Source organism: Zalophus californianus, chromosome 11, assembly GCF_009762305.2.
Source record: "Zalophus californianus isolate mZalCal1 chromosome 11, mZalCal1.pri.v2, whole genome shotgun sequence".
Lineage (NCBI taxonomy): Eukaryota > Metazoa > Chordata > Mammalia > Carnivora > Otariidae > Zalophus > Zalophus californianus.
The window spans coordinates 94,899,128-94,924,244 of NC_045605.1; the positions used below are offsets into that span (position 1 = coordinate 94,899,128).

Below are 25,117 nucleotides of genomic sequence, written 5' to 3' on the forward strand. Positions count from 1 at the left end.
GCTGTAACAAAACACCCCAGGCTGGGTGCCTTACGCAACAGAAGCAGATTTTCTCACAATTCCAGAGGCTGGAAGTCCAAGATAAAGGTGTCAACAAGGTGGTTTCCTCCTGAGTCCTCTCCTGGGCTTGCAGATGGCTGTCCTCTTGCTGCTGCCTTGTATGTCGTCCCTCGATGCATTTTGAGGGGACGTAGTTCTGTCCCTCAGTGTCTATATCAGGTACAAGAGCCCCAGTCAGTAGTTGTCATTGAAGTGGCTCCATTGAATTGGGTTTCGCTCCTCACTGTGAATCCACTTCTGAGACGGGTTTTTCCTAATCCCATCCTCAGCCCCTGACCAGGTAAGAGTGTAGAAAGGGGGTGCGCGAGGGTGAAGCATAACCTGCTTCAGGGGCCACCTGCCTGCACCTCCGCATCATCCCGCTGCACACCAGGACACGAGGAAGGGGCCTTTTTGGCTCCACTCAGAATTTGCAGAGTCCCTCTGCTCTGACCACCACCGGTCAGTGAGGTAGGACTTACGCCGTGCTCTCTCATCACAACAGGGTGACAAGGATATTATTAAAAGACTTTATTAAGTCCTGTAAAAGCTTGGTTTTTTATTTTGTTTTGCTGTGTTCGTGGAAAGATTCTTAGTGGTGAGATTGTTTCTTTTTTTTTTTTTTCATTGAAAATTTGAGTATCACAATTCATGTTTTATCTGTAGAATGGAAAGGTTAAAAGTGCAGGATTATGTACTAGGTTGAGAACTTCTGGACTTTAAAAATGCTAGAGAATTTGAAAAAGATTTAATAATGCAGGAAACCTCTTAGTTGTGCTAAAAGTGAGTCTTCATTTTTAATAAAACCTGTGTCACTCAAGATGGTTGATTTGGGGGCAGGAGGAACAGAGTGTGGCAGAGGAAACAGGTGTATGAAAATAACGGATTCCTGTCCCTCAAGAGAAATTGTTAATGTATCCTCATAACCGTCCCTGCCTGTTGTCGGTTGCCTCACCCAAATACATCATCAGGATCAACGCCAACCTCACCTCAACTCACACATGCACATCCTAGCCTTGGGGTCAGGAGGATGGTCTGTTAGTTTAGTGATGAACTGTAATCAAGAAGGTATTTGTTGAACAATGTTTTTTCGCTTTTGTTTTTAATGATGGAAACCTTGTGTACTTGGCCAAGGTAAGCTCATGGCCTTTAACTACATTATTTGTGTGTTTAACCAGAGCATATGTTGTTCAGGAAACTAAGGAGACACCGAGCTTCTACGTTTATCTTTTGTAAAGCATGTAAATAAGCTGTTCAGAAGTTTGCTTTGTTGATCCATTAGTAAACCAGAGTTTGCTGCTACCATATCCCTTTAAAGCAAACCATACTAAGTGCATTTATTTCCAATGGGTTAGGCCTGGGAGGGAGGAGATTCTGGATTTTATTGACTTTGCTTTTTTTTTTCCTTGTACTTGGCATTGTTTTTCTGTAGCAAATTTGTTGACATTATTGGTGCATTTAATGTCTTACATTTTGGGACCTGAGAGATGATGTGTCTCTTTAATGAAGTCGTTTATTTTTTCTGAGCAGCTAGGCTACTTTTCAGGTGATGTGGAGACCCCCCCCCCGACCTCCAAAGGAAGTAACTCTCAGGGGAATTGTGAGCTGAGCATCAGACTTGGAGAAAGGCACATCTGGTACCAGCGATAGGCAGGAGAGGTGGTGGGGCATCTACCTTGTGTGCATCTACCTTCATCTGTTCTTTCCACTGATGTGTGTGACTTTGAGTAAGTCACTTGCCTTCAGGGGTCTCCATTTTATCATCTGTTTGTTTTTATAATCTCTAGTAAGGACTAACTCTTGACTGTGTTTTATTTTCACCTTATCCCACATTCTCAGCCTGGACATAGTAAGTGCCTGGTTTCATCAACAAATATTTCTGAGCTCCTGCTTTGTCCGAGGTGTAGATCGGAGTGTTGGGGACGCAGCAGTGGACAGAACAGGTGAAACCCCCTGCCTGCACGGTGCTTACATTGCTCCGTGGGTGGGATATATTAGGTGGTGTTGTGGGGATGAGCACCATCTGAGGTCAGCAATGTTGGACACAGAATTAATGGTGAGCGCTCACCTCACTTTTCTCAGCCTTTCTCCTGGGGCACTTGCCTTTTATACTGAGAAGTATGTCTTTTGGGACAACCTTATATTGATGGGGGCTTCTAGGTGTGCTTCTTGTCTTCATTTTCTGCTTTCCACCTAATTGCGAATTTACTTCCTTTCTGAACCCTACTGCGTGACTTAGAGAAAGAAAGGGGTTTGGAATCTCCGTTTTTCATTTTCTTCTCTTCATCCCATGTTCTAGTTTTTTTCTCTGTATCCTTTAAAGTCTGATAACTCAGGCTTTAAACTCTTCCTAGGACTCAGCCATGTAACACGATGCCAGGTGAGCTTATAAAGAGCTTGTGAATAGGTGCTGGCCCTTGAAGAAAACACCTTGTATAATGAAAAGCTCTGTGAACACAAGTGAGCACCCTGTTTTGCCATCAGAAAGTACAGCCCCGGACTTCAGCTTTCAGACCTCTTCCTTGCATTTTTGTGACTATTGAGGAATATATGCTATGGCCATTTTCTCTGGTAACTACAAGGGGAGCTAACTGTGTTCTCGGTCTTTAGTCAGTGCCCATTAATATAAATACTGAGACTGGAGATGAGCAGAAGGGAATCTGTGCTTCCAGGGGATGATGCGCTTGTATGCAGGCCTTTGGGGGTTCTCCAGCCTGCTCTGCTGCAGACCTAGGATTTGAGTACTGGTGTGTGTCCTTGCTTGTTTTCCTGACCTTCCAGTGAGTGGCTCCGAGTTTTGGGTGTAAGAATGAGATCTAAAATTTTTAGAAGTCAGCTCTCTGAAGGGGAAGTTGTGTATTTGAGTATTCACACAGGGATGGGGGCTACCGCTGCTGTCCTTCAGAAACTCTTGGGAGCATGCTGGGGAGACATGGCTTGGAGGGCTGTACAAAGGCCTCTTCATCTCCACGCCAGGAGGAGGGGGTTACATTTAGAGATGGGTCACAGAAATGCTAGGAGTGGAGAAAGCTAGATTTAAAGGAGTAAGTCCTCTGCAGCCCGCCGAGGGGAAAGGTTGTAAGCAAGTTTTCAAAGCCTTGAGAAGGGCAAGAAAGAGAAGAAAGGGTCCATTTGGTTTGGCAGAGTTTCATGACTGTGTTTCTTAATATTAAGGTGATTTTTTTTTTCCTTTTCACTATCTATGCGCCAACTGGGTAGAGACTATTTTAAACAAGACAAAACAACAAATCTGTGGATGACAAAACGATAACAAATCCTAATGTTATTTTTAGAAGGCTGAGAATGTGGGATAAGGTGAAAATACAATTGAGATTAATTCCCAGCAAGAATGAGTGGGCTGTGTGTGAGATTTTAGTAGAGCCAAAATTTGTTCGCGAGGGTATGGTATCTGATCTTGCACGGGGCAGTGACCACATTTAAAATGGTTCTCAGCTGGTCCCCTGGTTAACCCTACAGTTTAAGTCAAGCCTAATCCTGCTTTGTCACTGCTGTTGGGAAAAAGGAGTTGTGACATGGTGAATGGCATTCTGTGTCCTTAATCTGTCCCAATTGTCCAAGACACTTGGGCCCCCCTGCAGGGTACCAGTGTAAAGAAGCAGTGAGAGCCCAGAGAAACCTACCTTCCTAAGACTGTAGGATTTACGGGCTGATTTCTTGAATGCTTGCCCGTAGATGAGGGCTAGTAAATTTTGCTCATATTGTGGGTCCACCATCAAAGAGTTTTTAGTCTAACTGGGAAGATAAGGTTTTTCCCTCAATGAAATAACAATGGGGCAGAGAATCGATGCTGACCTTTGTGTAAACATTGTCAGATGAATTAGAAAAGAACGGCCTTGTGTAGTTTCAAAGAGGAGAGGAACCTGGAAAGATTTTTTTTTTTATTAATAAATTTTATTTTTTAGAGCAGTTTTAGGTTTACGGGAAAATCGAGCAGGATGTAGAGAGATGCGTAAGCTCCCCCATATGGGCATTCTGCCCCACAGTGGTCTGTCTGTTATGGTTGAGCCTACACTGATACTTCATTATCACTGAAAGTCAGTAGTTTGCATTAGGGTTCACTCTTGGTGCTCTACATTCTGTGGGTTTTGACAAATGTGTAATGGCATGTATCCACGTATTTAACTTCATTGTGATATAAGAGCTGACATTATTCTTTTAAATTTGTTAAGGTATTTTATGGCCAAGAATGTGGTCTGTCCAGGTGAATGTTCCATGTGAGCTTGGGAAGAATATGTAGTCTGCTATCGTTGGAGAAAGTAGTCTTCAGATGTCAATTACATGGTGCTGTTAAGTTCTGCTGTGTCCTTACTGATTTTCTGTCTTCTGCATCTGTCCATTTCTGTTAGAGGGTGTTAAAGTTTCCAACTATAATAGTGGATTCATCTGTTTCTCTGTGAAGTTCTGTCAGTTTTTGCCTCACATATTTTGATGATCTTTTGTTGGGTGCATATATTAAGGAAGGATTGTTGTATTCTTGGAGTAATGACCCCTTTATCATTATGCAATGCCTTCTTTATGTTCTTTGAATTCTACTCTCTCTGAAATTAATACAGCTATTCCCACTGTCTTTGGATTAGTGTTAGCATGGTGTATTTTTCTCTATCCTACTTTTATGTGTCTTTATTTCATTTTATTGTTTATTATTTATTATTTTTTTTGAGGTGCACACAAGCAGAGGGGAGGGGCAAAGGGAGAGGCAGAGAGAGAATCTTAAGCAGGCTCCATGCCCAGTGCGTAGAGCCCGACATGGGCCTCAATCCCAAGATCCGGAGATCATGACCTGAGCCAAAATCAAGAGTCAGATGCTTAAACTGACTGAGCCACCCAGGTACCCCGTTTATGTGTCTTTATATTTAAAGTGGCTTTCTTGTAGACATAAACAGTTGGGTTTTATTTTTGATCTACTCTGACAATCTGTCTTTTAATTGTTATATTTAGACCATTAACATTTAAAGTGAATGTTGATATAATTGGATTCATATTTACCATATTTATTACTATTTTCTATTTGTTGCCCTTGTTCCTTGTTCCTGTTTCTGACTTCCACACTTTTTAAATTTTTATTTAAAAAAATTTAAAAAATATATATTTTATTTATTAGAGAGAGTGTGTGAGCAAGAGCACAAGCAGGAGGAACAGCAGAGGGAGAGGGAGAAGCAGGCTCCCCACTGAGCAGGGAGCCAGATGTGGGGCTCGATCCCAGGACCCTGAGATCATGACCTGAACTGAAGGCAGATGCTTAACCGACTGAACCACCCAGGCACCCCATCCACACTTTTTTAAAAAAGAGAGAGAGAGCAAGAGAGAGCGAGGGAGAGTGCATGAGCAAGGGGCAGAGGCAGAGGGAGAGGGAGAGAAAGAAGCTTCAAGCAGACTCCCTGCTGAGTGTGGAGCCCGATTTAAGGCTTGATCCCAGGACCCTGCGATCATGACCTGAGCTGAAATCAAAGTTGGCCACTTAAACTGACTGAGCCACCCAGGAACCCCAGACTTCCACACTCTTTATATAAAGTCTTTTGTGGTTTTAACATGATTGCATTTTTTCTACTTTCTTAACATATCAGTTGCACTTATTTTTTTAAACATTTTTCGTGGTTACCCTCAAGATTGCACTATACATTTACATCAAATCCAAGGTCACTTTCATTTAACACTTTACTGCCTCATAGATAGTGAAAGTACAGATCTTCCTTGACTTACAATGGGGGATATGTCCTGTAAGCCCCCTGTAAGGTCAAGGTATCGTAAGTCGAAAATGCATTTAATATACTTAAGTTACTGAACATCATAGTTTAGCCTGGCCTATCTTAAATGTGCTCAGAGCATTAGCCTCCAGTGGGGCAGTATCACATAACATGAAGCCTATTTTATATTAAAGTATTGAGTATTTCATGTAATTTATTGAATCCTGTAGTGAAAGTGAAAAACAGAATGGTTGTAAGTGTATTGGTTGTTTACCCTCATGGTCACATGGCTGACTGGGAGCTGGGGCTCCCTGCTGCCCAGCATCACTAGAGAGGATCATATCACATATTGCTAACCTGGGAAAAGAGCCAAACTCAAAATTCAAAGGACAGTTTCTCCTGAATATATGTTGCTTTCACACCATTGTAAAATCTAAGTCAAACTACCTTAAGTCAAGGAGATTGTGCCTTATATTAACAATATAATTTTAATTCCTTCCTCTTGTCCCTTGTATCATTGCTGTCATTTTGTTTATACGTAAGTATATGTAATGGAATACATTTGTTGCTGTTATTATTTTGAACAAATTGTTAGGTGAATTAAGAATAAGAAACATAAAAGTTTTTATATTACCTTCACTTATTTCTTCTCTGATTCTCTTTCTTTAGTTATGTAGATCTACGCTTCTGACCTGTATCATCTTCCTTCTCTCTGAAGAACTTCTTTTAACATTTCTTGCAAGGCAGGACTATGGGCAATAAATTCCCTCAGTTTTTGTTTGAGAAATTTTTTATTTTTCAAAACCGCTTTTGAAGGATAATTTTCCTGAGTATAGAATTCTAGCTCCGTGGGGTTTTCTCACTTTGAATATTTCTGAAGAGAAGTTGGATGTCATTGTTCCCTGTGTTCCTCTAGAGGCAAAGTGTTTCTTTTTTTTTTTTCTCTTCTTCCAGGATTTTTCTAATATTTGATTTTCTGAAGTTTTAGTATGATATGGACAGGTGCAGTGTTTTTGGTGTTTATCCTACTTGGTGTTTTATGAGCTTCCGGAATCTGTGCTTTGGTGTCTGACATTGATTTGGGAGAAATTGGTCATTATTGCTTTAAGTATTGCTTCTCTTCCTTTCTTTTTTCTCTGGTATTTATGTTGTGTATATGTTACACCCTTTATGGTTGTCCCATAGTCCTTGGATATTCTGTTCTGGGTTTTTGTTTTTGTTTTTTGTCATATCCTCAAGCTCAGAGATCCTTTCCTCAGCCCTGTCCATCCCATACTGATGATCCTGTTGTAGACATTCTTCATTTCTGGTACAGGACTTTTGAATGATTGTGCAGCATTTCTTTTCAATTCTTTTTTAGAATTTCCATCTCTCTAAATATCAAATGTAGAAGAGCCCTTAAGCATCATGTGATCCTGTCTCGATTGTAAGGTGTGAAAATTGAGATCTGGAAAGTTAAATGGCTCGTCAGCATTTATTTACTATTTAATGGCAGAAGCCCAAATTAGAATCAGATCTGTTCCACTCTAGTACTCTTTTTACTACGTTTATTAAAGTTGGTGCTACAGAAAAGAGCCCTAAGTTGTGGGCCATCCTCCAGCTGATACGTCACTAATTACGCAGCACAATGCCTGGTTTCCCTGGGAGACCTATTGTTTTCATCCACTTTGGAATCATTTAGTCATTCTTAAATATACAAGACCTCTCTCACTTAATTTGAACATGTGGTATTATTAATGATACTGCCTTGGTGATTGAGAATCATGTTCTGTTTAGTTAATGACATTCAGAGAAACCTATATTGGAGAAAAGCCTTAACAGGTTAAACCCGACCTGATTCAAAGCCTAGCTGCAGTTCTGGATTTATCCTTTGAGGCAGTCTGTGGTTTCGTCCGTACCATGATGAAAAGAACATGGACTTCAGAGTTAGACAGAGTGGTTTTGAGTTCCGAATCTGTCAGTTAAAAGCTTTGTGACCACAGACAAGTTAACGTTAATGTTTCTGAGCCTTGTCTTCTTGTCTGTAAACTGGAGATATGTTAATTATAGGATTGTTGGGAGGGTCAACAGAAACAGTATATGCCATATTTAATTGCCATAGTCCCATATTTTTCACATTTTAAAATCTCCGATGTCAAGATTGTATTATAATTGATATCATTTTGGTATTGTGCCATATCTTAATTGAGAGCTTTTTCTTTCTTAGTGTTATATAAAATAATGGTGCATCTTATAATTATTGGTGTCAGGCAGCTATCCCACATTCACATAGATGCACAAATCCTAAACAAAATAGTAAAATTGAATCTGGTAGTGTATAAAAAAGGGATACCATATCATGACTAAGTGAGATCAGGAATATAAAGTTGGTTTGGCACTGAAAAACTTGATGTAAGTTACCACATTAACAAAACAAAGGAGAAAACCCATCTGATCATTTTCTAAATATAGAAAAAAAATCATTGGATAAAATTCAACAACCATGCTTGAGAAAAACTCTCAGCTAAATGAGGAATAGAAAGGAACTTCTGCAATTTGATAAAGGATATTTATGAAAAACCTACATCTAACATAACATATTACTTACTGATTAAATATTGAATGCTTTCCCCTACGATTGGGGTCATGTCAAGGATGCTCACTCTTAGGATTTGTATTCAATATTGTACTGAAGATCCTAGGCAGTGCAAAAGGAAAATAAATAAAAGGCATAAAAATTGGAAAAGAAAAAGTATAACATGTCTTCGTTTGGAAATGACGTGGTTGTATACTCAGAAAAGCCAAAGTAATCTACAAACGACTGTACTAGTAGGTGAATTGAACAAGGTTGTAGAATACAAATGATTTGGCTCTAATGAAAATTCAAATTTTTACTTTGTCAACTGTTTTCTTGTTGTGGTATAGGTGGTGATCTTTTGTGATCTTCTATAACCTAACTAGAGGTGGAATCAAACTATTGATTTTATTATGTTTATTTTATAATTATTGACCTTGGATTTTGTAATTATTTTGCAGATTTCTAGTTGATTGTCTTGATTTTTCTAGATACAAAATCCTATCAAATAATTGCAAATACTTACTGCTTTTGTATTTAAAGTAATGAAGTCCGTATTATGGTCTTCACATAAGAGGACAGTATCAGGAGGATATTTAGATGAATATAAAAGAAAACTCCACTAACAATTGCTTAAGGAAATCAGGGTTTACATGTCTCACATTAAAAGGAACCCAGAAGTTGGTCATCCACGGCAGGTATAGTGATTCATCGATGCCATCAGGATAGCAGGTTTCTTTCTATTATTTCTGTTCTATCACCTTCAGCGTGCTGGCTTTTTCTTTTCAGTTACAATACATCTGCTTCAATCCCAGCCAGCCATGTTTGCATTCCAGGTAAGCGGAAGAGAGAGAAAAAACCAGAAGGCTTGTTGTAGGCAGGGCTTTATCTTTTTATCTAGGAAAACGCACATTTTTTTGCATAGCTGCAAAAAAGGCTGGACTATTTAGTATTTTAAGTTTGTTTTGTTAGTAAAAATGAGGAAAGTAATGGATGTTGGGGAGGCATTTATTGTCTGTCACGAGGACTGGGTATCATCTGTACTGTGAGAAGTTGGGGCAATGGGAAGGGCCCTGCCACGAGCTCATGTGCTTAAAATCTCGCTGAGTATTGCTGAGATTTAACAGTTTGGGGTTTTGTTTTATTTGTTTATTAAAAAAAGTTATTTTGGGGCGCCTGGGTGGCTCAGTTGGTTGGGCGACTGCCTTCGGCCCAGGTCATGATCCTGGAGTCCTGGGATCGAGTCCCACATCGGGCTCCCTGCTCAGCAGGGAGTCTGCTTCTCCCTCTGACCCTCTTCTCTCTCGTGCTCTCTATTCTCATTCTCTCTCTCTCAAATAAAATCTTAAAAAAAAAAAAAAGTTATTTTGTAGCCCGTTACTTTAGTGAACTTCTTTACTAGCTCTGATAGGTTTTTAGCCGATTCTCTAGACTTTTCTTAGTAGCTAATCTATGGAAAGCTCTTGGATTACTTTTCAAATTCCTTTCTTTTTTCTTTTTTCTTATTAATTACTTCTGTTAGTTTTCTCTGTTTCATTTTTTTACATGATCAGATTGGGTGCTTTATTTTTTTTTTTAAAGATTTTATTTATTTGAGAGAGAGAATGAGAGATAGAAAGCACGAGAGGGAAGAGGGTCAGAGGGAGAAGCTGACTCCCTGCTGAGCAGGAAGCCCGATGTGGGACTCGATCCCGGGACTCCAGGATCATGACCTGAGCCGAAGGCAGTCGCTTAACCAACTGAGCCACCCAGGCGCCCTGGGTGCTTTATTTTTGAACAGTAATTCTGTGTGCACATCAGAGTAAAGTTAAATATGAGACTAGAAGCAATTGAAATTTAGAAATATTTGAGGGCTCAGTATATTTCATTTCTGAGCTTTTTAATAAAAAGTTGCTATGTGCTTTTCTCTTTTAAATAGGTAAGATATATCATGGGGCATCCACTTAACATTTAAGGCAAATGTCAATTGTTTTATTTAGTGAAATTATTAATGGGGAAAGAAAATGCTTTAATATTTCCACAAGCCACAAATCCCCATAGGTTTAAGGATTGTAATAGAATGCCACACCATATGTCTGTAAACTAGGTTAAAAAAAAAAAGTATTACTGGGTGAATACAGTTTTACAGTTTTTAATTTTTTCAAAGAATACTAAAAATTCTTTGATACATCTTCCTCTAGTAGGTGGAGCTTAATTATCCTCCTTGGGAAGGCAGACCAAACATATGACTTGCTCCTAACCAATAGAATATGGAATGAGATGGTAACTATACAGTGGGGAAGCCAGCAGAGCCCCCTCCCCAACCAGGTGATCGGGGGTCACTTCCCCGTAATATGTCATGTTGATAGCATAAGTCGACTCCCTGATAATGATGAGAGAAGGGCATATCACCTCCCGAGTATCCCAAAATCCATAACCTCAGTCTTGGTGATTAGAAAACATCAGACTGACCCAGAATGAGGGACATTCTGCAAAATGCCTGACCAGTACTATTCAAAAGGGTCCAGGTTGTAAAAGACCAGGAGAGACTGAAAAACTGTCTCAGGTTGGGAGAGACTAGGGAGATATGACAACTAAAGGCAGTGCAGTCCCCTGGACTAGATCCTGGAACGGGAAAAGGACCTTAGGGGAGAACTGGGGAAATCTGAAAAGAAAGTCTGTAGTTTAGTGATTGGAATTACCTACATGTGAACTTCTTAGTTTTGATCATTGCACCACGATGATATGGGGGTAAGCTAGGTGAGGGATGTTTGGGAACCCTCTGAACCACCATTGTTTCTCAAAGCCTCACATTATTTCAGAATTAAGTTTTGTTTTTTTTTAAAGCAGTTACCACTTTGCATGGTAATGAAATAAACAAACAAAAAAGATGGACACCTGCCAAAAAACTGCACAATGGCCTCTGCTGCAGAGGTCTGTGATTTTGTGTAAAATTCCAGTGAGTGTGACAGTGCCATGTGCAGGTAACTGAAATGATGGGACAGGGAAGCTTCGCTGGTTGGTGGAAAAGTGCCCCAGAGGATCAGACTTTCAGGCAGAGGATGCATCTGAAGAGGGCAAATAAAGTAGCTCGGGATCAAGGGAGTGAAAAAAAAGCACTCTCGTGTTTTCTGTTGTAAGGTATTCTAAATGCAATGAAATTAACAAAATAAATATTTTAAGCAAAGGAAAAATGGAATGCTGATAAATCGTAGGTATATTAGCATTTTTTGCTTCAGAAATCCCTTTTTATTTTAAAGAAAGTAAATTCTATTTATTATTGTTTGTTGAATTGTTGGGTAAAGCTGTATCACATGTTTGTGACCTTCCTCTGCTCTAGAAAAGGCTTCAGTCCATGAGAAGAGCCTCTGAGCGGTTTGGTTGATATTTTTTCATGTAACTCTTATGTTTAGAAAAATGGAGTGAGCCAAAGAAAAAACAAACCCAGCAAGCTTGCAGTAATTCTCAACTAGAAATTAGGATGCTTGGATTATAATTTGACATCACCACTGAGTTTTTATGGCTGTCAGGTAGAGATGACCTGAGGGTCTCTGCTGCCTCCAGGATGTGATGAGGTTGTCCAGCAAGGGCATCGGGCCCCCTGCTCTGGCACTCTCCCCTTTCCAGAAAGGCAGTGAGGGAGAGAACCAGTATAACCCTGAGCGTGCTGCACAGCAGGTTTGGGAAACCCATTTTGTCAGAGCGAACAGATGAGAAGGACATAATGAGCTTTGGTACGTGTGTTTGGAAAGATTTGGAATCCCTTCGAAAGTTTTCAGATTCATCTTCAGACACGGCTTTGAGAGATTAATCCCTGAGGTGTGGAAATATCTTCCAGCCCTGCACCTGAAGTAAATGGTTCCATCGATGCTCGTGTGTTAAGGGGAAATTTCCCAAATCTCCCTGGTGCTCAGACGCAGAAGTGCCTCGACATCTTTAATGGTAAGGTTGTTCCTTTAACTTGTTGAGGGAAAAGGTGAATGCTTTATTTAATGTCTTGGTTCTCTGAGCTGCTTGAGTCGGTGTTTTGTTGTTTTTCATTAATTTTGGGAGATTCTTAGCCATTATTTCTTTAAATATACCTGTTGACTTGTTTTCCACCCCGTCTTCTGGGACTCCAGTTACAGGAATGTCGGAACATTCGATGCCTTCCCATAATTCTTGGATCTCTGTTTTCTTTCACTCCTTTCCTTCTGTGCATTTCGTTTTGGGTAATTTTCTATTTCAAGTTCATTATTTCTTTCCCCTGCTATTTCTAGTGTGCTGATAAGCCAGTTGAAGGAATTCTTCATTTATGATACTACATTTTTATTTCTGGCATATCATTTGGTTATTTTCTTATAGTTTCCATCTCTCTGTTGGATATTCCCATCTGTTGATGCAAGTTGTCTACCTTCTTCACCAAAGATTCTTTAACACATTAATTACAGTTATTTTCAAGTCCCTAATAGTTCCAACAGCTTGGTCATTTTTGATTTGGTTCTGTCGACAGCTTTATATTATGACAATGGATTGTTTTCACGTATTTTTTTGTTTCTGGAAAATTTTGATTGAATGATAGACATTCTTTATAGAAAAACCACCCTAAAGTAAATGTCACGTGCAGAAATGGGCACGAGGCTGACTGGCCTAATGTGTAACAGACCGGGTTTGGGTTTTCTCTTGCCTAGTTCACCTTCAGCACACCTCAGACTTCAGCCGCTGCCTTGTGCTCTGTGTGGGGCCAGGGTACAAAGGGGTTCCTTAGAGTTCTGTCTCACCCTCTCCTTCCAGCAGGCCCTGCCCTGCCTGTGACACACAGGAGGCCTTTTGCCCCAGTGACGGACTACCACTGCTGCATGTGGCGCCGGGTTCTTGGTGGGGACGGTGGGATTCTCCCTTCCTGTGGTCCATTGTCAGTCCTGGGCAGCCCTGTTTGCTGGGCTGTTGGAGGTGGGGCTTCTCAGGTTCTGCTTCTCCCTATGGCAGCTCTGTTCTCTTCTTTACTGTGAGGGGGCTTGGGTCGGAGAGAGTTTCCTGCCCCTCTTGTAAGGGCAGGGGCTTTTGCTTTGCCCTCTCCCTCTGGCGTGGTCTGAGGAGAGCTGGAAGGGTTCATCCCCCGCCCCCAGTGGCGGGCTGCCTTTCCACCCCTCTCCCACAGCCGGTACTTCTGTGTCTGCATCTCGAAGATGGGAGGGTTTCCTGCTTCTCTCCCAGCAGTTTAAGGCTTTGCTTTGGATGAAAAAATGTCCAAGAAATGGGCAGAGTGTACCTGTGTGCCGCTGAGGGGGCCTCTCTTTGATTTCCTTCCCTGCCCCGGTCTTTCTAAGAACATCCAGAAGAAAAGAGCTTGCAAGGGAATGCAGATTTCCCTTGTGTCTAGAGCTTCCAAATGATCTTGCTAGCCCACACTCAGTTTTAAGAATTCGTTTTTAGTTGTTTTCTTTGGCTGCCTTTACTGCAGCACCTCTACCTTCTGTGATCTTCCAAAGCTGTCCCATCGCTCTGAGGCTTGTCACCCTTTGAACTTCGGACTCCCCTGATTGCCTCATGACCACAGCTCTCTGATGGGCCTAAGACGGTTATGATGTTAGTGGGTTATCTGGTGCCTTTTTGTCATTGTTATGGTGGGGTCCATGTTCTCTTGTGGCTTTCTGCCTCCTGAGCAGAAGCAGATGCTTTTTGTTGTGACCAACCAGTGGGTTGGGGGCAGGGAAATAGAGCAGTATTCAAGCAAGTACTGATCTATGGGTACATGTTATTGTCAGGTGTTTGGACAGCATTAGCACTTGGAATTCAGGACAGAAGCATAACTACCTGGTTTATTGTTTGCTCTCTCTGTGTGTGGGGGGGGTTTCATAACGAAACTCCTTTAATAGGCTAAAACGAGGCCGTTGATGCAGGGTCCATTCAGGCGGTTCTGACGAGCGGGGTAGGGCAAAGTTGGCTGGTTTCTGCGAGGGCCTCGGAGAGCCATCATTGTTCTTTGGGGATGAAGATGCTCTTGGATGACTCTGGGATAGTTGGCGTTCTTATATATGAACTTTGTGCTGTTAGATATCCTGACCACTCCTAGGTAGCAAACTTACCTAGTGTAGTTTTAGAAACTATTTATCTCCTTCATGGTCTATACCTAATCTGTACTAAACATAATGTGAGGGACACTCTTGGTCCTATTTCTGCCTTGCCATTCCCCCTAGGCATAGATTTGTCGTCTTCTCCTCAAAGCCATTTCCCCCATCTCACACCTTTTAAAACTCTGTATACAAGATGTGATCATTATTATTAAAAGATGGGTTGGTACTTAGAAGATTTGGACATTTCCATGAGATGCCTGTGGTGCCTGTCCTGCCTCATGCCTTTGAGGGAGTGGTGTTAGGTGGGTTCGCTCTTTCAACAAGGGTCTTGACTGCCTCCTCTCTGATGGGCACTGTGCCAAAGGCTGGGAGTCCGTGGTGAGCAAAACCAGATGGTGTCTACTCTCCTGGTTTCTGGAGAAGTACTGTCCTCTTCCTTAGAAGCTTGGAGATTAAGCTAGAAGGGACATGTTACTGGTTCTCGTACTTTTCAGGACAAAGTTCTGTCACTCCCATTTGATATGTTTGTATTATTTCTAACTCTGTTCTCTTACCAGTTGGATTTCTTTACTGTTTTCCAAGAATTGAGATGAATGGGGTGCAACGTTAGGGTCCCATTCTGTCTCTCCTCTTCCCCTCCCTCCATTCTTCCCCCAAACAGTGTTGAATGTATTCTAATGTAAGTAACAAAGACCCTAAGGGGACAGAGTGGATGCGAGTATTGAGGACAGAGCTAATGCTTTTGGATCGTCTATGCTGCACTGGTACGGAGTGAGGAGCTTTATAAACCTCACTGAATCTTTGCAGCCTCATGAGATAGGTGATATGCTCTCCAGCTTGCAGATTGACCAAACACAGAGGCTACGTAATTTGAATTGTGCAAGATGCTCATAGCCTTTCTACAATACTGCACTGGCTTTCTTTAAATACTTGTTACTGCTCATCCTGTTTGGCTTTATGTTACTGAAAACCAAAAAAATTAATGACTTTTAACTGATGTACAAACTGAGGTAGCAATTTTAATTTGAGATACCTATTTGCTTATGATAGCTTTAAGTTGGCCCAGTTCCTGATCTTTAGGAGCTTTATAATTCTCACGATTGAAAGCGTTAGGAACTTTGTGGTTCTTATGCTTTGAAATCTGCATGTTTTATAAAATTATGGTGGCATATGTTTAATGAAGAAAGGTTAGACGCTTTGTTCAAGATATGTTGGTATGACCAATGAGTCTGTGACTTACCTCTTCAGCTGTGCAGCTGCCACAGCGTAAGTGACTGAGGAATTTGCATAGCTGCTGAAGACACCCTCATTTAACGTCTCAGGAAGTGATAAATGTGGCCCATGTTTTAGGGGGAAAAAGGAAATCAAAACATAATACGCATTTGCTTATTGGATGAGAACAGCGGTGCTTTTGTGCATTGACAGCATAGCTGATCCTTCCTTTCTGCCAACGAGGGGCTGATTCTGATTCCTGGAGGAGCCATAAATTACGATGCCTTCTAAATACTATAAGGTGTTACCAAGGTCCTGCAGAAATAATTAAGCCTGAGAAGTTCACTTATCCTCAGGTGGAGATACTTGAGCTCCGATTATTGGCTAAGTTTGCTTCCTTTCTGAGTGAATTGCAATTTGGTGGACAGGGTGAGATGATTTGAGACATCTTAAATTAGAAGCATTGTCCTCCAGTTGTGCCTTTGTGTGGTATGCTAGGTGGATTTGTTACCAGTCATTGTTTCCTCTAAATCCGAAAGGCTGCTGTCTCCATTGTGCTTGAATGTGAACATAAAGCTTTGGAATGCTTAAGTTTGAGTGCAGCTTAATTCGGTATGATTAAAATAAAAGAACATATGATGGATCCATGTGGGTGGAAAAGGGGGTAAATATTTAAGATGTGTGTGTTTATGTGTGGCTTTTTCACACCTTTTTAGTTTCTTAAGGAAGGACCATTTCCTAAAATGGAGTGTGGTTGGTACTCCTTGTATTCTAGAATGGGGTGGAAAAGATCCTGGGTTTGAGTTGTGACCCTGCCACTTAACATCTTTGTATCTTGGTTTCCTTGCATAGAAAATGAAACTGCCCCAGGTAAGCGACAAGCTGGTTTCAAAGAGCAAATGAGATCATGCATACAAAAGTACATATGCAGCAGGTCATCCTAACACCTGCAAGGATGCTAATAATTAAAAAAAAGCCAGTTTCCACACCCATGAAACTCACAGTCTAGTTGGAGAGAGAAAAGTGGTCATCTGAAATAATGGGCAAACCATTCTAGAACAGTATATAGCAGAAACAACCTATAAAGTAAAGGGTATAAGTGCTGTGGGATTTCCTAGTAAGGAGAGATTGTTGGTATTTGGGGTGATCAGTAAAGTTTTCACAGGGAAGATAGATTCTTTCAGGTCTCATAAAATGTCACTGTGTTGGCTAGATGACAGGGAAGACGGCAGCAACGTGACTAAGCAGGAATGAGATTGGAGTGAGTAGGGTATATCTAAGAAGCAGTGGCAGGCAGCCAGCCACCAGGTCGTGTCCAGATGGCACAGTACAGGACTGCATAAGCCAGATGCCCTTGGTAGCTAAATCTGGGTCAGCTTTTCTTTGAGTAGGAGAAATCCTCATTGTGAGGCTTTGCCTCTTTCTTAGACTTCTTGGAGAGAGTAGTCATCACACACCTCAGCAGGCATCCCAGGCTTTCTCTCATGAATGGAGAACTTGCCTGGGAAACAGAACCAGAGCTGGCAGGTGTAGACTTGAAAGTGTCTTTTTCCTCCACCTCTTTTGGTTATTTTTTTAATTTCTCATGTTACATTTTCACATGTTCACCTCTTTGCAGAAATCCTCATAGCCTCTGATTTTGAGTGGAATCACAGGTCTGAATGAAGCTGGACAGACAGGTCACTAGACCAGGATCTTGCTTTCTTGGGGACTGAACCCAATCTCTGCTTGGATAAGAAACTGTCTTCTTTCAAAAGACTGTATTCGGCTATGACAGAGTAGCTGGTATTAGAGTAACCCTCCAGCCAGGGGGAGAAAAGCATAAACGCTTATCAAAATAGATAAAGCAGCAGTATAGAGGCATTCGAGAGCAATCCGTGCAGTCGGTGCTTAAGGGACTGTGGTTCCTGAGAGAAGGGAAGCATAGCACACTGAGCTGCATGTTTCCTCTGGCTTTTTCCCTGAGGGCACTTTCTAATTCATAGTCTTGGCATCTGGAGCCCTAGCAGAAAGCAGTAGTTCCACAGGGCTGAGAGGTTGGAATTTGGGGCTACCCCAAAGTATCCAGGATTTGAACGACAAAATCCCAGGAAGATGGGAACCACAGGGAAGTAAGCAAAAATTGGGCATGCAGTCTTCCCTTGAAGTGTTTGCCAACTCCTGAGGTGCACGGGATCAGAACAAGACTCCAAGACTCCCTGCAGAATGAAGCAGCTGGGAGCCTAACAAGCTGTGCAAACATTGTAGCAACCATATATAGTGCTGGTGAAATGGAGTTGGTGTTCAAGGGCCTGCCAAGGTCGAGGGGTCCTGGTAAGTACCCCAGGCTTTGCCTGAAGGCCCCAAAGGGCCACACTGCAAGAGTAAGGGAAAGCTGAAAAAAGTTGGCCCTAACAAAACTTAGAACCAACCACTGATAGGATTAAAGTGGTCTGACTGCATTCGTGTCTTCCAGAAGAATGTTACACTCTTAGGCGGAAGATAATTTGGTATATCCAGAACCTCTGCAGTTTTTAATATAGAATGTCTGGTGTCCAGTAAAAAATTAAGAGGTATGCTAGAAATGGAAACCAAATGACCAAAATGAAGAGTAAATACAGATAGTAGAAAGAGACCCACAGGTGATTCAGATATTAGGGTTATCAGTCAGGAGCTGTGCTTAATAAAATAAGAGAATTTCAACAAAGATGTGAAATCTACTTTTAAAAAAGTCAAGTAGAAATTTTGTGAGGCACCTGGGTGGCTTAGTTAAGCGTCTGCCTTTGGCTTGGGTCATGATCCCAGGGTCCTGGAATTGAGCCCTGTGTCAGGCTCCTTGCTCAGCAGGGAGCCTGCTTTTCCCTCTCACTCTCCTTCTGCCTGCCGCTCCCCCTGCTTGTGCTCTCTCTCTCTCTCTGACAAATAAATAAAATCTTAAAAAAAATTTGTAACTGAGAAATACAGGAACCAAGTTGAGAAGTCAGTATGTGGATTTAATAGTAGTTTAGACACACACACACACACACACACACACACACACACACACACGATAGAGGATAATTGGGCCAGGAGAAAAATTAGTAGAAAATACCCAGATGGCAACTCAGAAAAGAGAATAAGAGACATACGGGGCACGGTGAAAACATTTCTGTATGTATATTTAGAGTCCTAGGAGAAAGTGTGATAGAACCAATATTCAAAGAAATATTGGCTGAGAGTTTTCTAAAAACAGTGAAAGACATCAAACCACAGAGCAAAGAAGCTCGACAGTCCTCAGTGGGATAAACACAAAGAGCCACGCCTAGGTACATCAGAGTGGAACTGCTGTAAGATGAAGACAGAGAAAAGCTTAAATGTAGTCAAGAATAAAGGGCAAAGTTTTGAAATAACACATGGTCTCTGACTATAGTGCAATCAGAGTAGAAGTCAGCAACAAAGATAAATAGAAAATCCCAAAATGTTTGGAAATTAAATAGTATACTTCTAGAAAATTGTTTTACCTAAATTATAAAGAAAATGATATGTAATTGCATAGGACATGTTTAAAATAGTACATAGAGGCTAATTTGTAGCTTTAAGCATATATTAGAAATGAAGAAAGACTGGGCACCTGGGTGGCTCAGTTGGTTGGGCGACTGCCTTCGGCTCAGGTCATGATCCTGGAGTCCCGGGATCGAGTCCCACATCGGGCTCCCTGCTCAGCGGGGAGTCTGCTTCTCCCTCTGACCCTCTTCCCTCTCGTGCTCTCTATTCTCATTCTCTCTCTCTCAAACAAATAAATAAAATTGTAAAAAAAAAAAAAGATTAAAAAAAAAGAAATGAAGAAAGATTAAAATTAGTAATCTAAACTTCAGTCTCAAGAAACCAAATGCAAGGTGGATTAAGGTCCCCCAAAATAGAAGAAAGGAAATAAAAATAACAGGAACAAAATAGCAAAAAAAAGTATGAAAAAGAAAATCAACAAAACCAAACATTGGTTTTTGAAGAGATTAATAAAGTTGATAAATTTCTGGTAAGACATGGCAAATACAAAGAGAATGTAGATTATCAGTATCAGGAATGAAAAGAGGTATATTACTACATGTTTTACATGCATTGAATAGATGTTAGTACACGTTTAGCCCAATAAATTTAACAGTTTAGATGAAATGAATACATTCCTTAAAAAATACTACTTTCGAAACCGACATGCTCATTAAAATATGTATAATCCTGTGTCTATGAAAGAAGATTAATCCATGATTTAAAATCTTCATACACCAAAAAGCACCTAACCCAGATGGCTTTTAGGTGAATTCTTCTAAATCTTTCAAGAAAGAAATAATGCCAACCTTGCATAAAATTTCTCAGGGAATAGAAAAAGAAGGAACACTTTTCTATTCATTTTAAGAGGCCAGCATAACCTTGACATCAAAACCTGACTTAAACGTTACCAGTGTTGATAAGAGTAGTCAGACACAAAATAGTAAATACTGTTTTGATTCCATTTGTATGAAATTCAGTAGGAGGCACAATAGAAATCAGAATGATTACTCTTGGATGATTGAGAAAGTGCCTGGGAAGCAGAAGAGAATCTTCTGGGGTGCTGGAATGTTTGGTATCTTTATTTTGGTAGTAGTTATAAGAGTATGTACATACCTAAACATTTGGTGAGTTGTACACTTAAGATTTGTGCACTTTATGTGTATGCAAAAAAAAAAAAAGACTATAACTTGCTCTGGTATAACATTGATATTTTCATCAAGACATAGTTTCTCTTCTATCCAAATTGAATCCAGTGTGCATTTTACTTGTTCCCCCTCTCTTTTGACTGCATTTGATAAATGCACACTTCTGATGCAGCTGCCTCGAATGGCAGGGAGCATTCGCTGTAGGCTCCCTCCCTGCAGGAATAAAGGAATTACCCTGACCCAGAGTTGGCTGTGATAGAGCATCTAGTTCTTCCACTGTGTCTCACTTGCTCACTGAACACAGCGTTGTTTCCTTTGCAGGCACGGTGGTTCTGGGAAGCGTACTTTCAGTCAATTAAAGCCATTGCCATGGCCACTCTGCAGATTATCAATGACCGCATCTATCCATATGCTGCCCTCTCCTATGAAGAATGGAATGACCCTCCCGCTGTGGTAAGTGAATTCTGGTGCTAACCATGTCAGCCACAGTCCAGATGTCAAGATGGGACAGAGAAAGACGTACTGAGTGTAAAGTTTATTTAAATTCTAGCTTTCTATGATGAGAGTGTGCTAGCTGACAAAGTCAGCTCCATTTTGAAATGATAACAAAAGTAAGAAATTCAGAAGCAGCAGCTTCCAGTTTGTTTTGAATGTGTTTAGGAAGACAGTATGCTTATTTATTGCAGAGATAAATGGGGAGGCCTGGCTCTTGTTGGAAATCAAATACTTCCTGATGACTTTTGCAGTTGTAATGCCTAGAACTCTTGAAAAGATTCTATGAGCAGCTTAAAAATAATAGCTTGTATTTTGAGTACTTACTCTCTGCCAGGGACTGTGCTCAGTGTTTCACGTAGATGATTTCAATGAACGCTGCCATCACCGTGGGAGGAAAATAATCAGCAAAAGTGATCTAGAGGCATTATGGATGGCCACAGTCCAGACTTGCTCCAGACCAGCTGAAGCCCCTGGGTGTTTCCAGCAGAGAGTTGGGGTGGTCGAAAGCCGCTCTCAGGACTTCCTCCTTGCTCAAAGGAGTCCTAAGGCACTTGTGGCCTGGTAGGGATTATGGCAGTGGCCACATCTTCCTTCTCACGGAAAGTGCCTGCAGCGCTGAGCCTGGCAGTTCTGCTTCCTAGCCGTTCTGGAGCGCCCCTGTCTGCCTTGTTTGCACGCCTCAAGGCTTTCCTGTCAGAGAACTAGATTCGAATCCATTCTTCATTCTAAATCAGTGCTGTCTTTCTGGCCAGCCCTGCTGGTCTCCTGATTCCACCTTCTCTCAGTAGTGTGTATTCAGCCACCTGGTTAATCTTCATATAAGATCCTCTTTCCCGCCCTCCTGCCCTTACTATGTGTCAGGCACCCCACCAGGTGCTGGGCATGCAGAAAAAGCAGCCAAGTCCCTCACCTCAAAGGAGCTGTCCGCTAACTTGGGGAGTCAGCGAGTAGGCCATGTGGTATGCGAAGTTCTGGAATAGAGTGGTGTCCAGAGTGCCAGGGGGCACAGCAGGGAGGTGGCACCCTCGCTGGGAGGGGCCAGGACGCTTCCTGAAATGGGTTGTCCTGAGAGGAAGTCAATATATGCTTGTGGTAAAATCCAGCACAACAAAAACAAACACCTTTCTATTGTGCTTGAAGGAAAGTTTGCTTCTGTCCATCTCCTCCCTAGACTCCATTACTGGAGGTAACCTTCCAGAATGTTTCTATTCATATATAAGCATAAGTATATAATTTTAGAACACAGATGAGATCATGTTACACAGTATTCTGTACCTTGCCTTTTTTACTTTAATAGGAATAGGTCATGGACTTACTTCATGCTATATAGGTGTTCTTCAGTTTTAAGGATGGCTATAAAGTATTCCATTTTTTAGGTCTGTCTTACAGAACAGATCTATTATTGATAGAAATTTAGATTGCTTTTATTTTTTTCTATTTTCAAATAGTAATACAAAAGATGTATTTTCATATATGTTTGCATAAATATGGGAATATATCTGTAGAATTAATTCCAGCTGAAAAATACCACACATTTGAATGTTATTAATTTCAGATGAGAAATACACATATTTTGAATGTTGATAGATATTAGTAAATTGCCCTTTCAAAAGACTCTGCCAGTTTATAGTTCTGCCAATAACATTTTGGTTATTTGGGCTCTCCATTTCAGTAACCCTGAGTACTTGAGTTTGTATTCATCTGCTAGGTAAAAAAAATGGTCTTATGTGTGTGTTTTTCAAGTGGAAGGTTGATATCTCTGTCATTTTCTCCCAGAGTACAATTATAAATCCTAATTGTATTTTATTGGTCACATTGAATTTTTAGTTTGTTTTAGGCATTTCAGTAGGTATTTATTGAGTGCCCACTACGTTCTATCTTCTAAACAGTGTTCTTGGTACTTGAACTGTATCAGTGAACAAAGCAGCAAAGATCCATGCCTTTGGGGAATTTAAATTGCAATGGGTCTGGCTATCTGGAAGTAAGATGTGTCTTTCTAGTAGAATTTTAAAGTTTTCTTTATATTGGCCTTTCACAATTCCTGATTAATTTTTTCTTAGATATTTTACCTTTCTTACACTCTGTAAAGGAATGCTTTCTGATAGTATAGTTTCTAACTAGTTACCATTGTGTAAAGACATTGGCTTTTGTATATAAATTTTGTTAACTACTCTTTTCCTGAATTCTACAATTATTTCACTTTTTTAAAGTTGATTCTCTTGTGTTTTCTAGATATACAATCATATGTACAAATGCTAATTCTCCCTCTTTTTTCCAATACTTGAACCTTTTATTTTCTTTTATCTAAATGCATTGGCTGGTACTTCCAGCACAATGCTAAATGATGATCTGAGTGTTAAAAGAGAAGGAAGTGTTACCTAGTCAGAGAAAGGGGATGGTGGTTCTATGCAGAAGGAATAGCAAATTCAGAGGTGCAGAGGGACTGGAGAGTGTGTAAGGTTTAAGGAACTTCATGGAGGTGAGTGTGGCAGGACTGAAGGAGGCTCAGGAGGGAGAAGAAGAAGATAAAGCCTAGGGAGGGCCCCAATCACAAAACACCTCATATGTCACGGAATGTGTTGGCATGTCATCTGTGGGTTATTTAAACTGGGACGTAATGTGGTGAGTTTGCATTTGGGTCAGTCAGATATCAGTGTGGAGAATGGATCACTTGCAGCAGGACAAGAACAGAGGCTGGGGCCTATTTCAGGAGTCCAGGTGAGAATTAGTAGGGGGCCGATTTGAGGGATGGTGGGGAGAACTGACTATGCTAATTGGCGATTGAGGGCGGTTAGGGGGAGTGAGGCACGTGGCGCACTTTATCCAGGTAGGGAGTGTGGGCACATGGGGGTCGTGGGCCAGGGTGCTACTGGCGTCCGAACTCAGTCTGACTGCAGGGCCTTCGACAGTATGGCTCCAGCCTGCCTTTCTGGTTTCATTCCCTTCTCTTGTCTTTCAGGGGCTCTGGCAACACAACGTTGTCCTTCCTATGTGTGCTCCATGCTTTGCCTTCTCTGTGCCTTTGTGACTGTTCGTTCTGTCACTGAGATGCTTTACTCCACCATCCCCTCCGGTTGTCCATTTCAGTGACCTCATATACCCCTTCCTCCATGAGGTTTTCCTGGACCCCTTAAATAGGAAGTAATCTTTCCTCTTTGTAACTCTTAGAGTGTGTTATCTGTGTTTCTTTCCTATCACTTAACATGCATAGAAGCACAATTTCCTGTAGAGTTTGAAACCTCTTAAGGGAATTTCTGAGTTATCTTGGTATTTCTTATAATATCTAGGACAATTTAATTCAGATAGGAGGCCCTTAATGTATAAAGGAGGGAAGGAGGGAGACAGGAAGGGAGGGAGGAACATTGGGATCCCAGGACTCACCCACCTGCTGATATGACATCCACTGTTTTTTTTGTTTTGTTTTGTTTTACGTAAACCCTGTTGGGAAGGTGTGGAAAGTGATAGATTCTTTCCCATCCGTTAGGTGGTCATAATGAGACTCACAGTACATAAGGACTTGTCTAAGGTCATATAATCGGCAAGTTGTATAAACAAGTGAGAACCCCGGTCTTCTGTTTATCTTGAATTGGCTTACTGGAGTTTTGTAGGAGCCATTGAGCTTCCTCCTCTGGGCTGAAACATTTCCACTGTTCCAAGTATATGGCATAAGCTTGAAGTGAAGAATACCCATCCCTGTTCCTCTGCAGGAGAATACATATAGATGGGATGGCCATGAGCCAGCCAGAAGGTGTGGAAAGAGTGGGGCTTTATTCTGTACTTTTATCTAAAGCTCTAAGAAAAGTCTAATAAGAATAAATGGTTGGAATTTTGGTTCTCTGTCTTTCATAAGACTATGGGCCAGGAGAAAATAGTACATGAAAATTTGTAGCTATGAAATAGATGTGTTTTAATGTAGGACAAAATGGTCAAAGTGCTGGACTGTCAGTTTGGGAAAGAACGTAAGTATAAAAAGCTGAAATCTGGATATGCAAATGGAAAATATAGTCTGTGTTTTTTCTTTAACTTCTTAAATTGTTCTTTTCAGGCTAATTTAGTGCTCACCACGTTTCTAGGAGCTCAGGTGCTGAGAGCCCTGATTTAAATCAGTGGGTTGAACATTTCTGCATCTTCAGTGAAGGCAACTGACTGGAGGTCTGAGTAGAGCTGATTTATTTATAGTTAACTTTTCCCCTCCCCTTTGGAAATATTTAACCTACTCTAGATGTGATTACTATGAGCCCAACCTGCAGGGGAGTCTTCCCTCTAGATTCCATCAAATTTACAATATCAGACACCCCGAGGTGGGAGTAGGTGTGGATCTTGGCCAGTAAATCAAGGGATGGTCTGGTGTTTCCAAAGATACGCTGTTAGGGCTTCCAGCCAGCCACGCACTCTGCTTGCTCAGAGCAGAGAGGGAGGGGTGAGAGC

General features: G+C 41.1%; 1 protein-coding gene across 3 annotated transcripts in view; it reads left to right on the forward strand.

The window, feature by feature from the left end:
- Positions 1-25,117, forward strand: part of EXT2 (exostosin glycosyltransferase 2) — a 132,931-nt gene that overhangs the window by 48,208 nt on the left and 59,606 nt on the right. For all 3 annotated transcript variants that reach the window (XM_027579891.2, XM_027579890.2, XM_027579889.2), the window contains one exon: positions 20,516-20,647. In XM_027579891.2, coding sequence (XP_027435692.1) covers positions 20,516-20,647 — 132 coding nt within the window. The remainder of the gene's footprint in view (positions 1-20,515; positions 20,648-25,117) is intronic.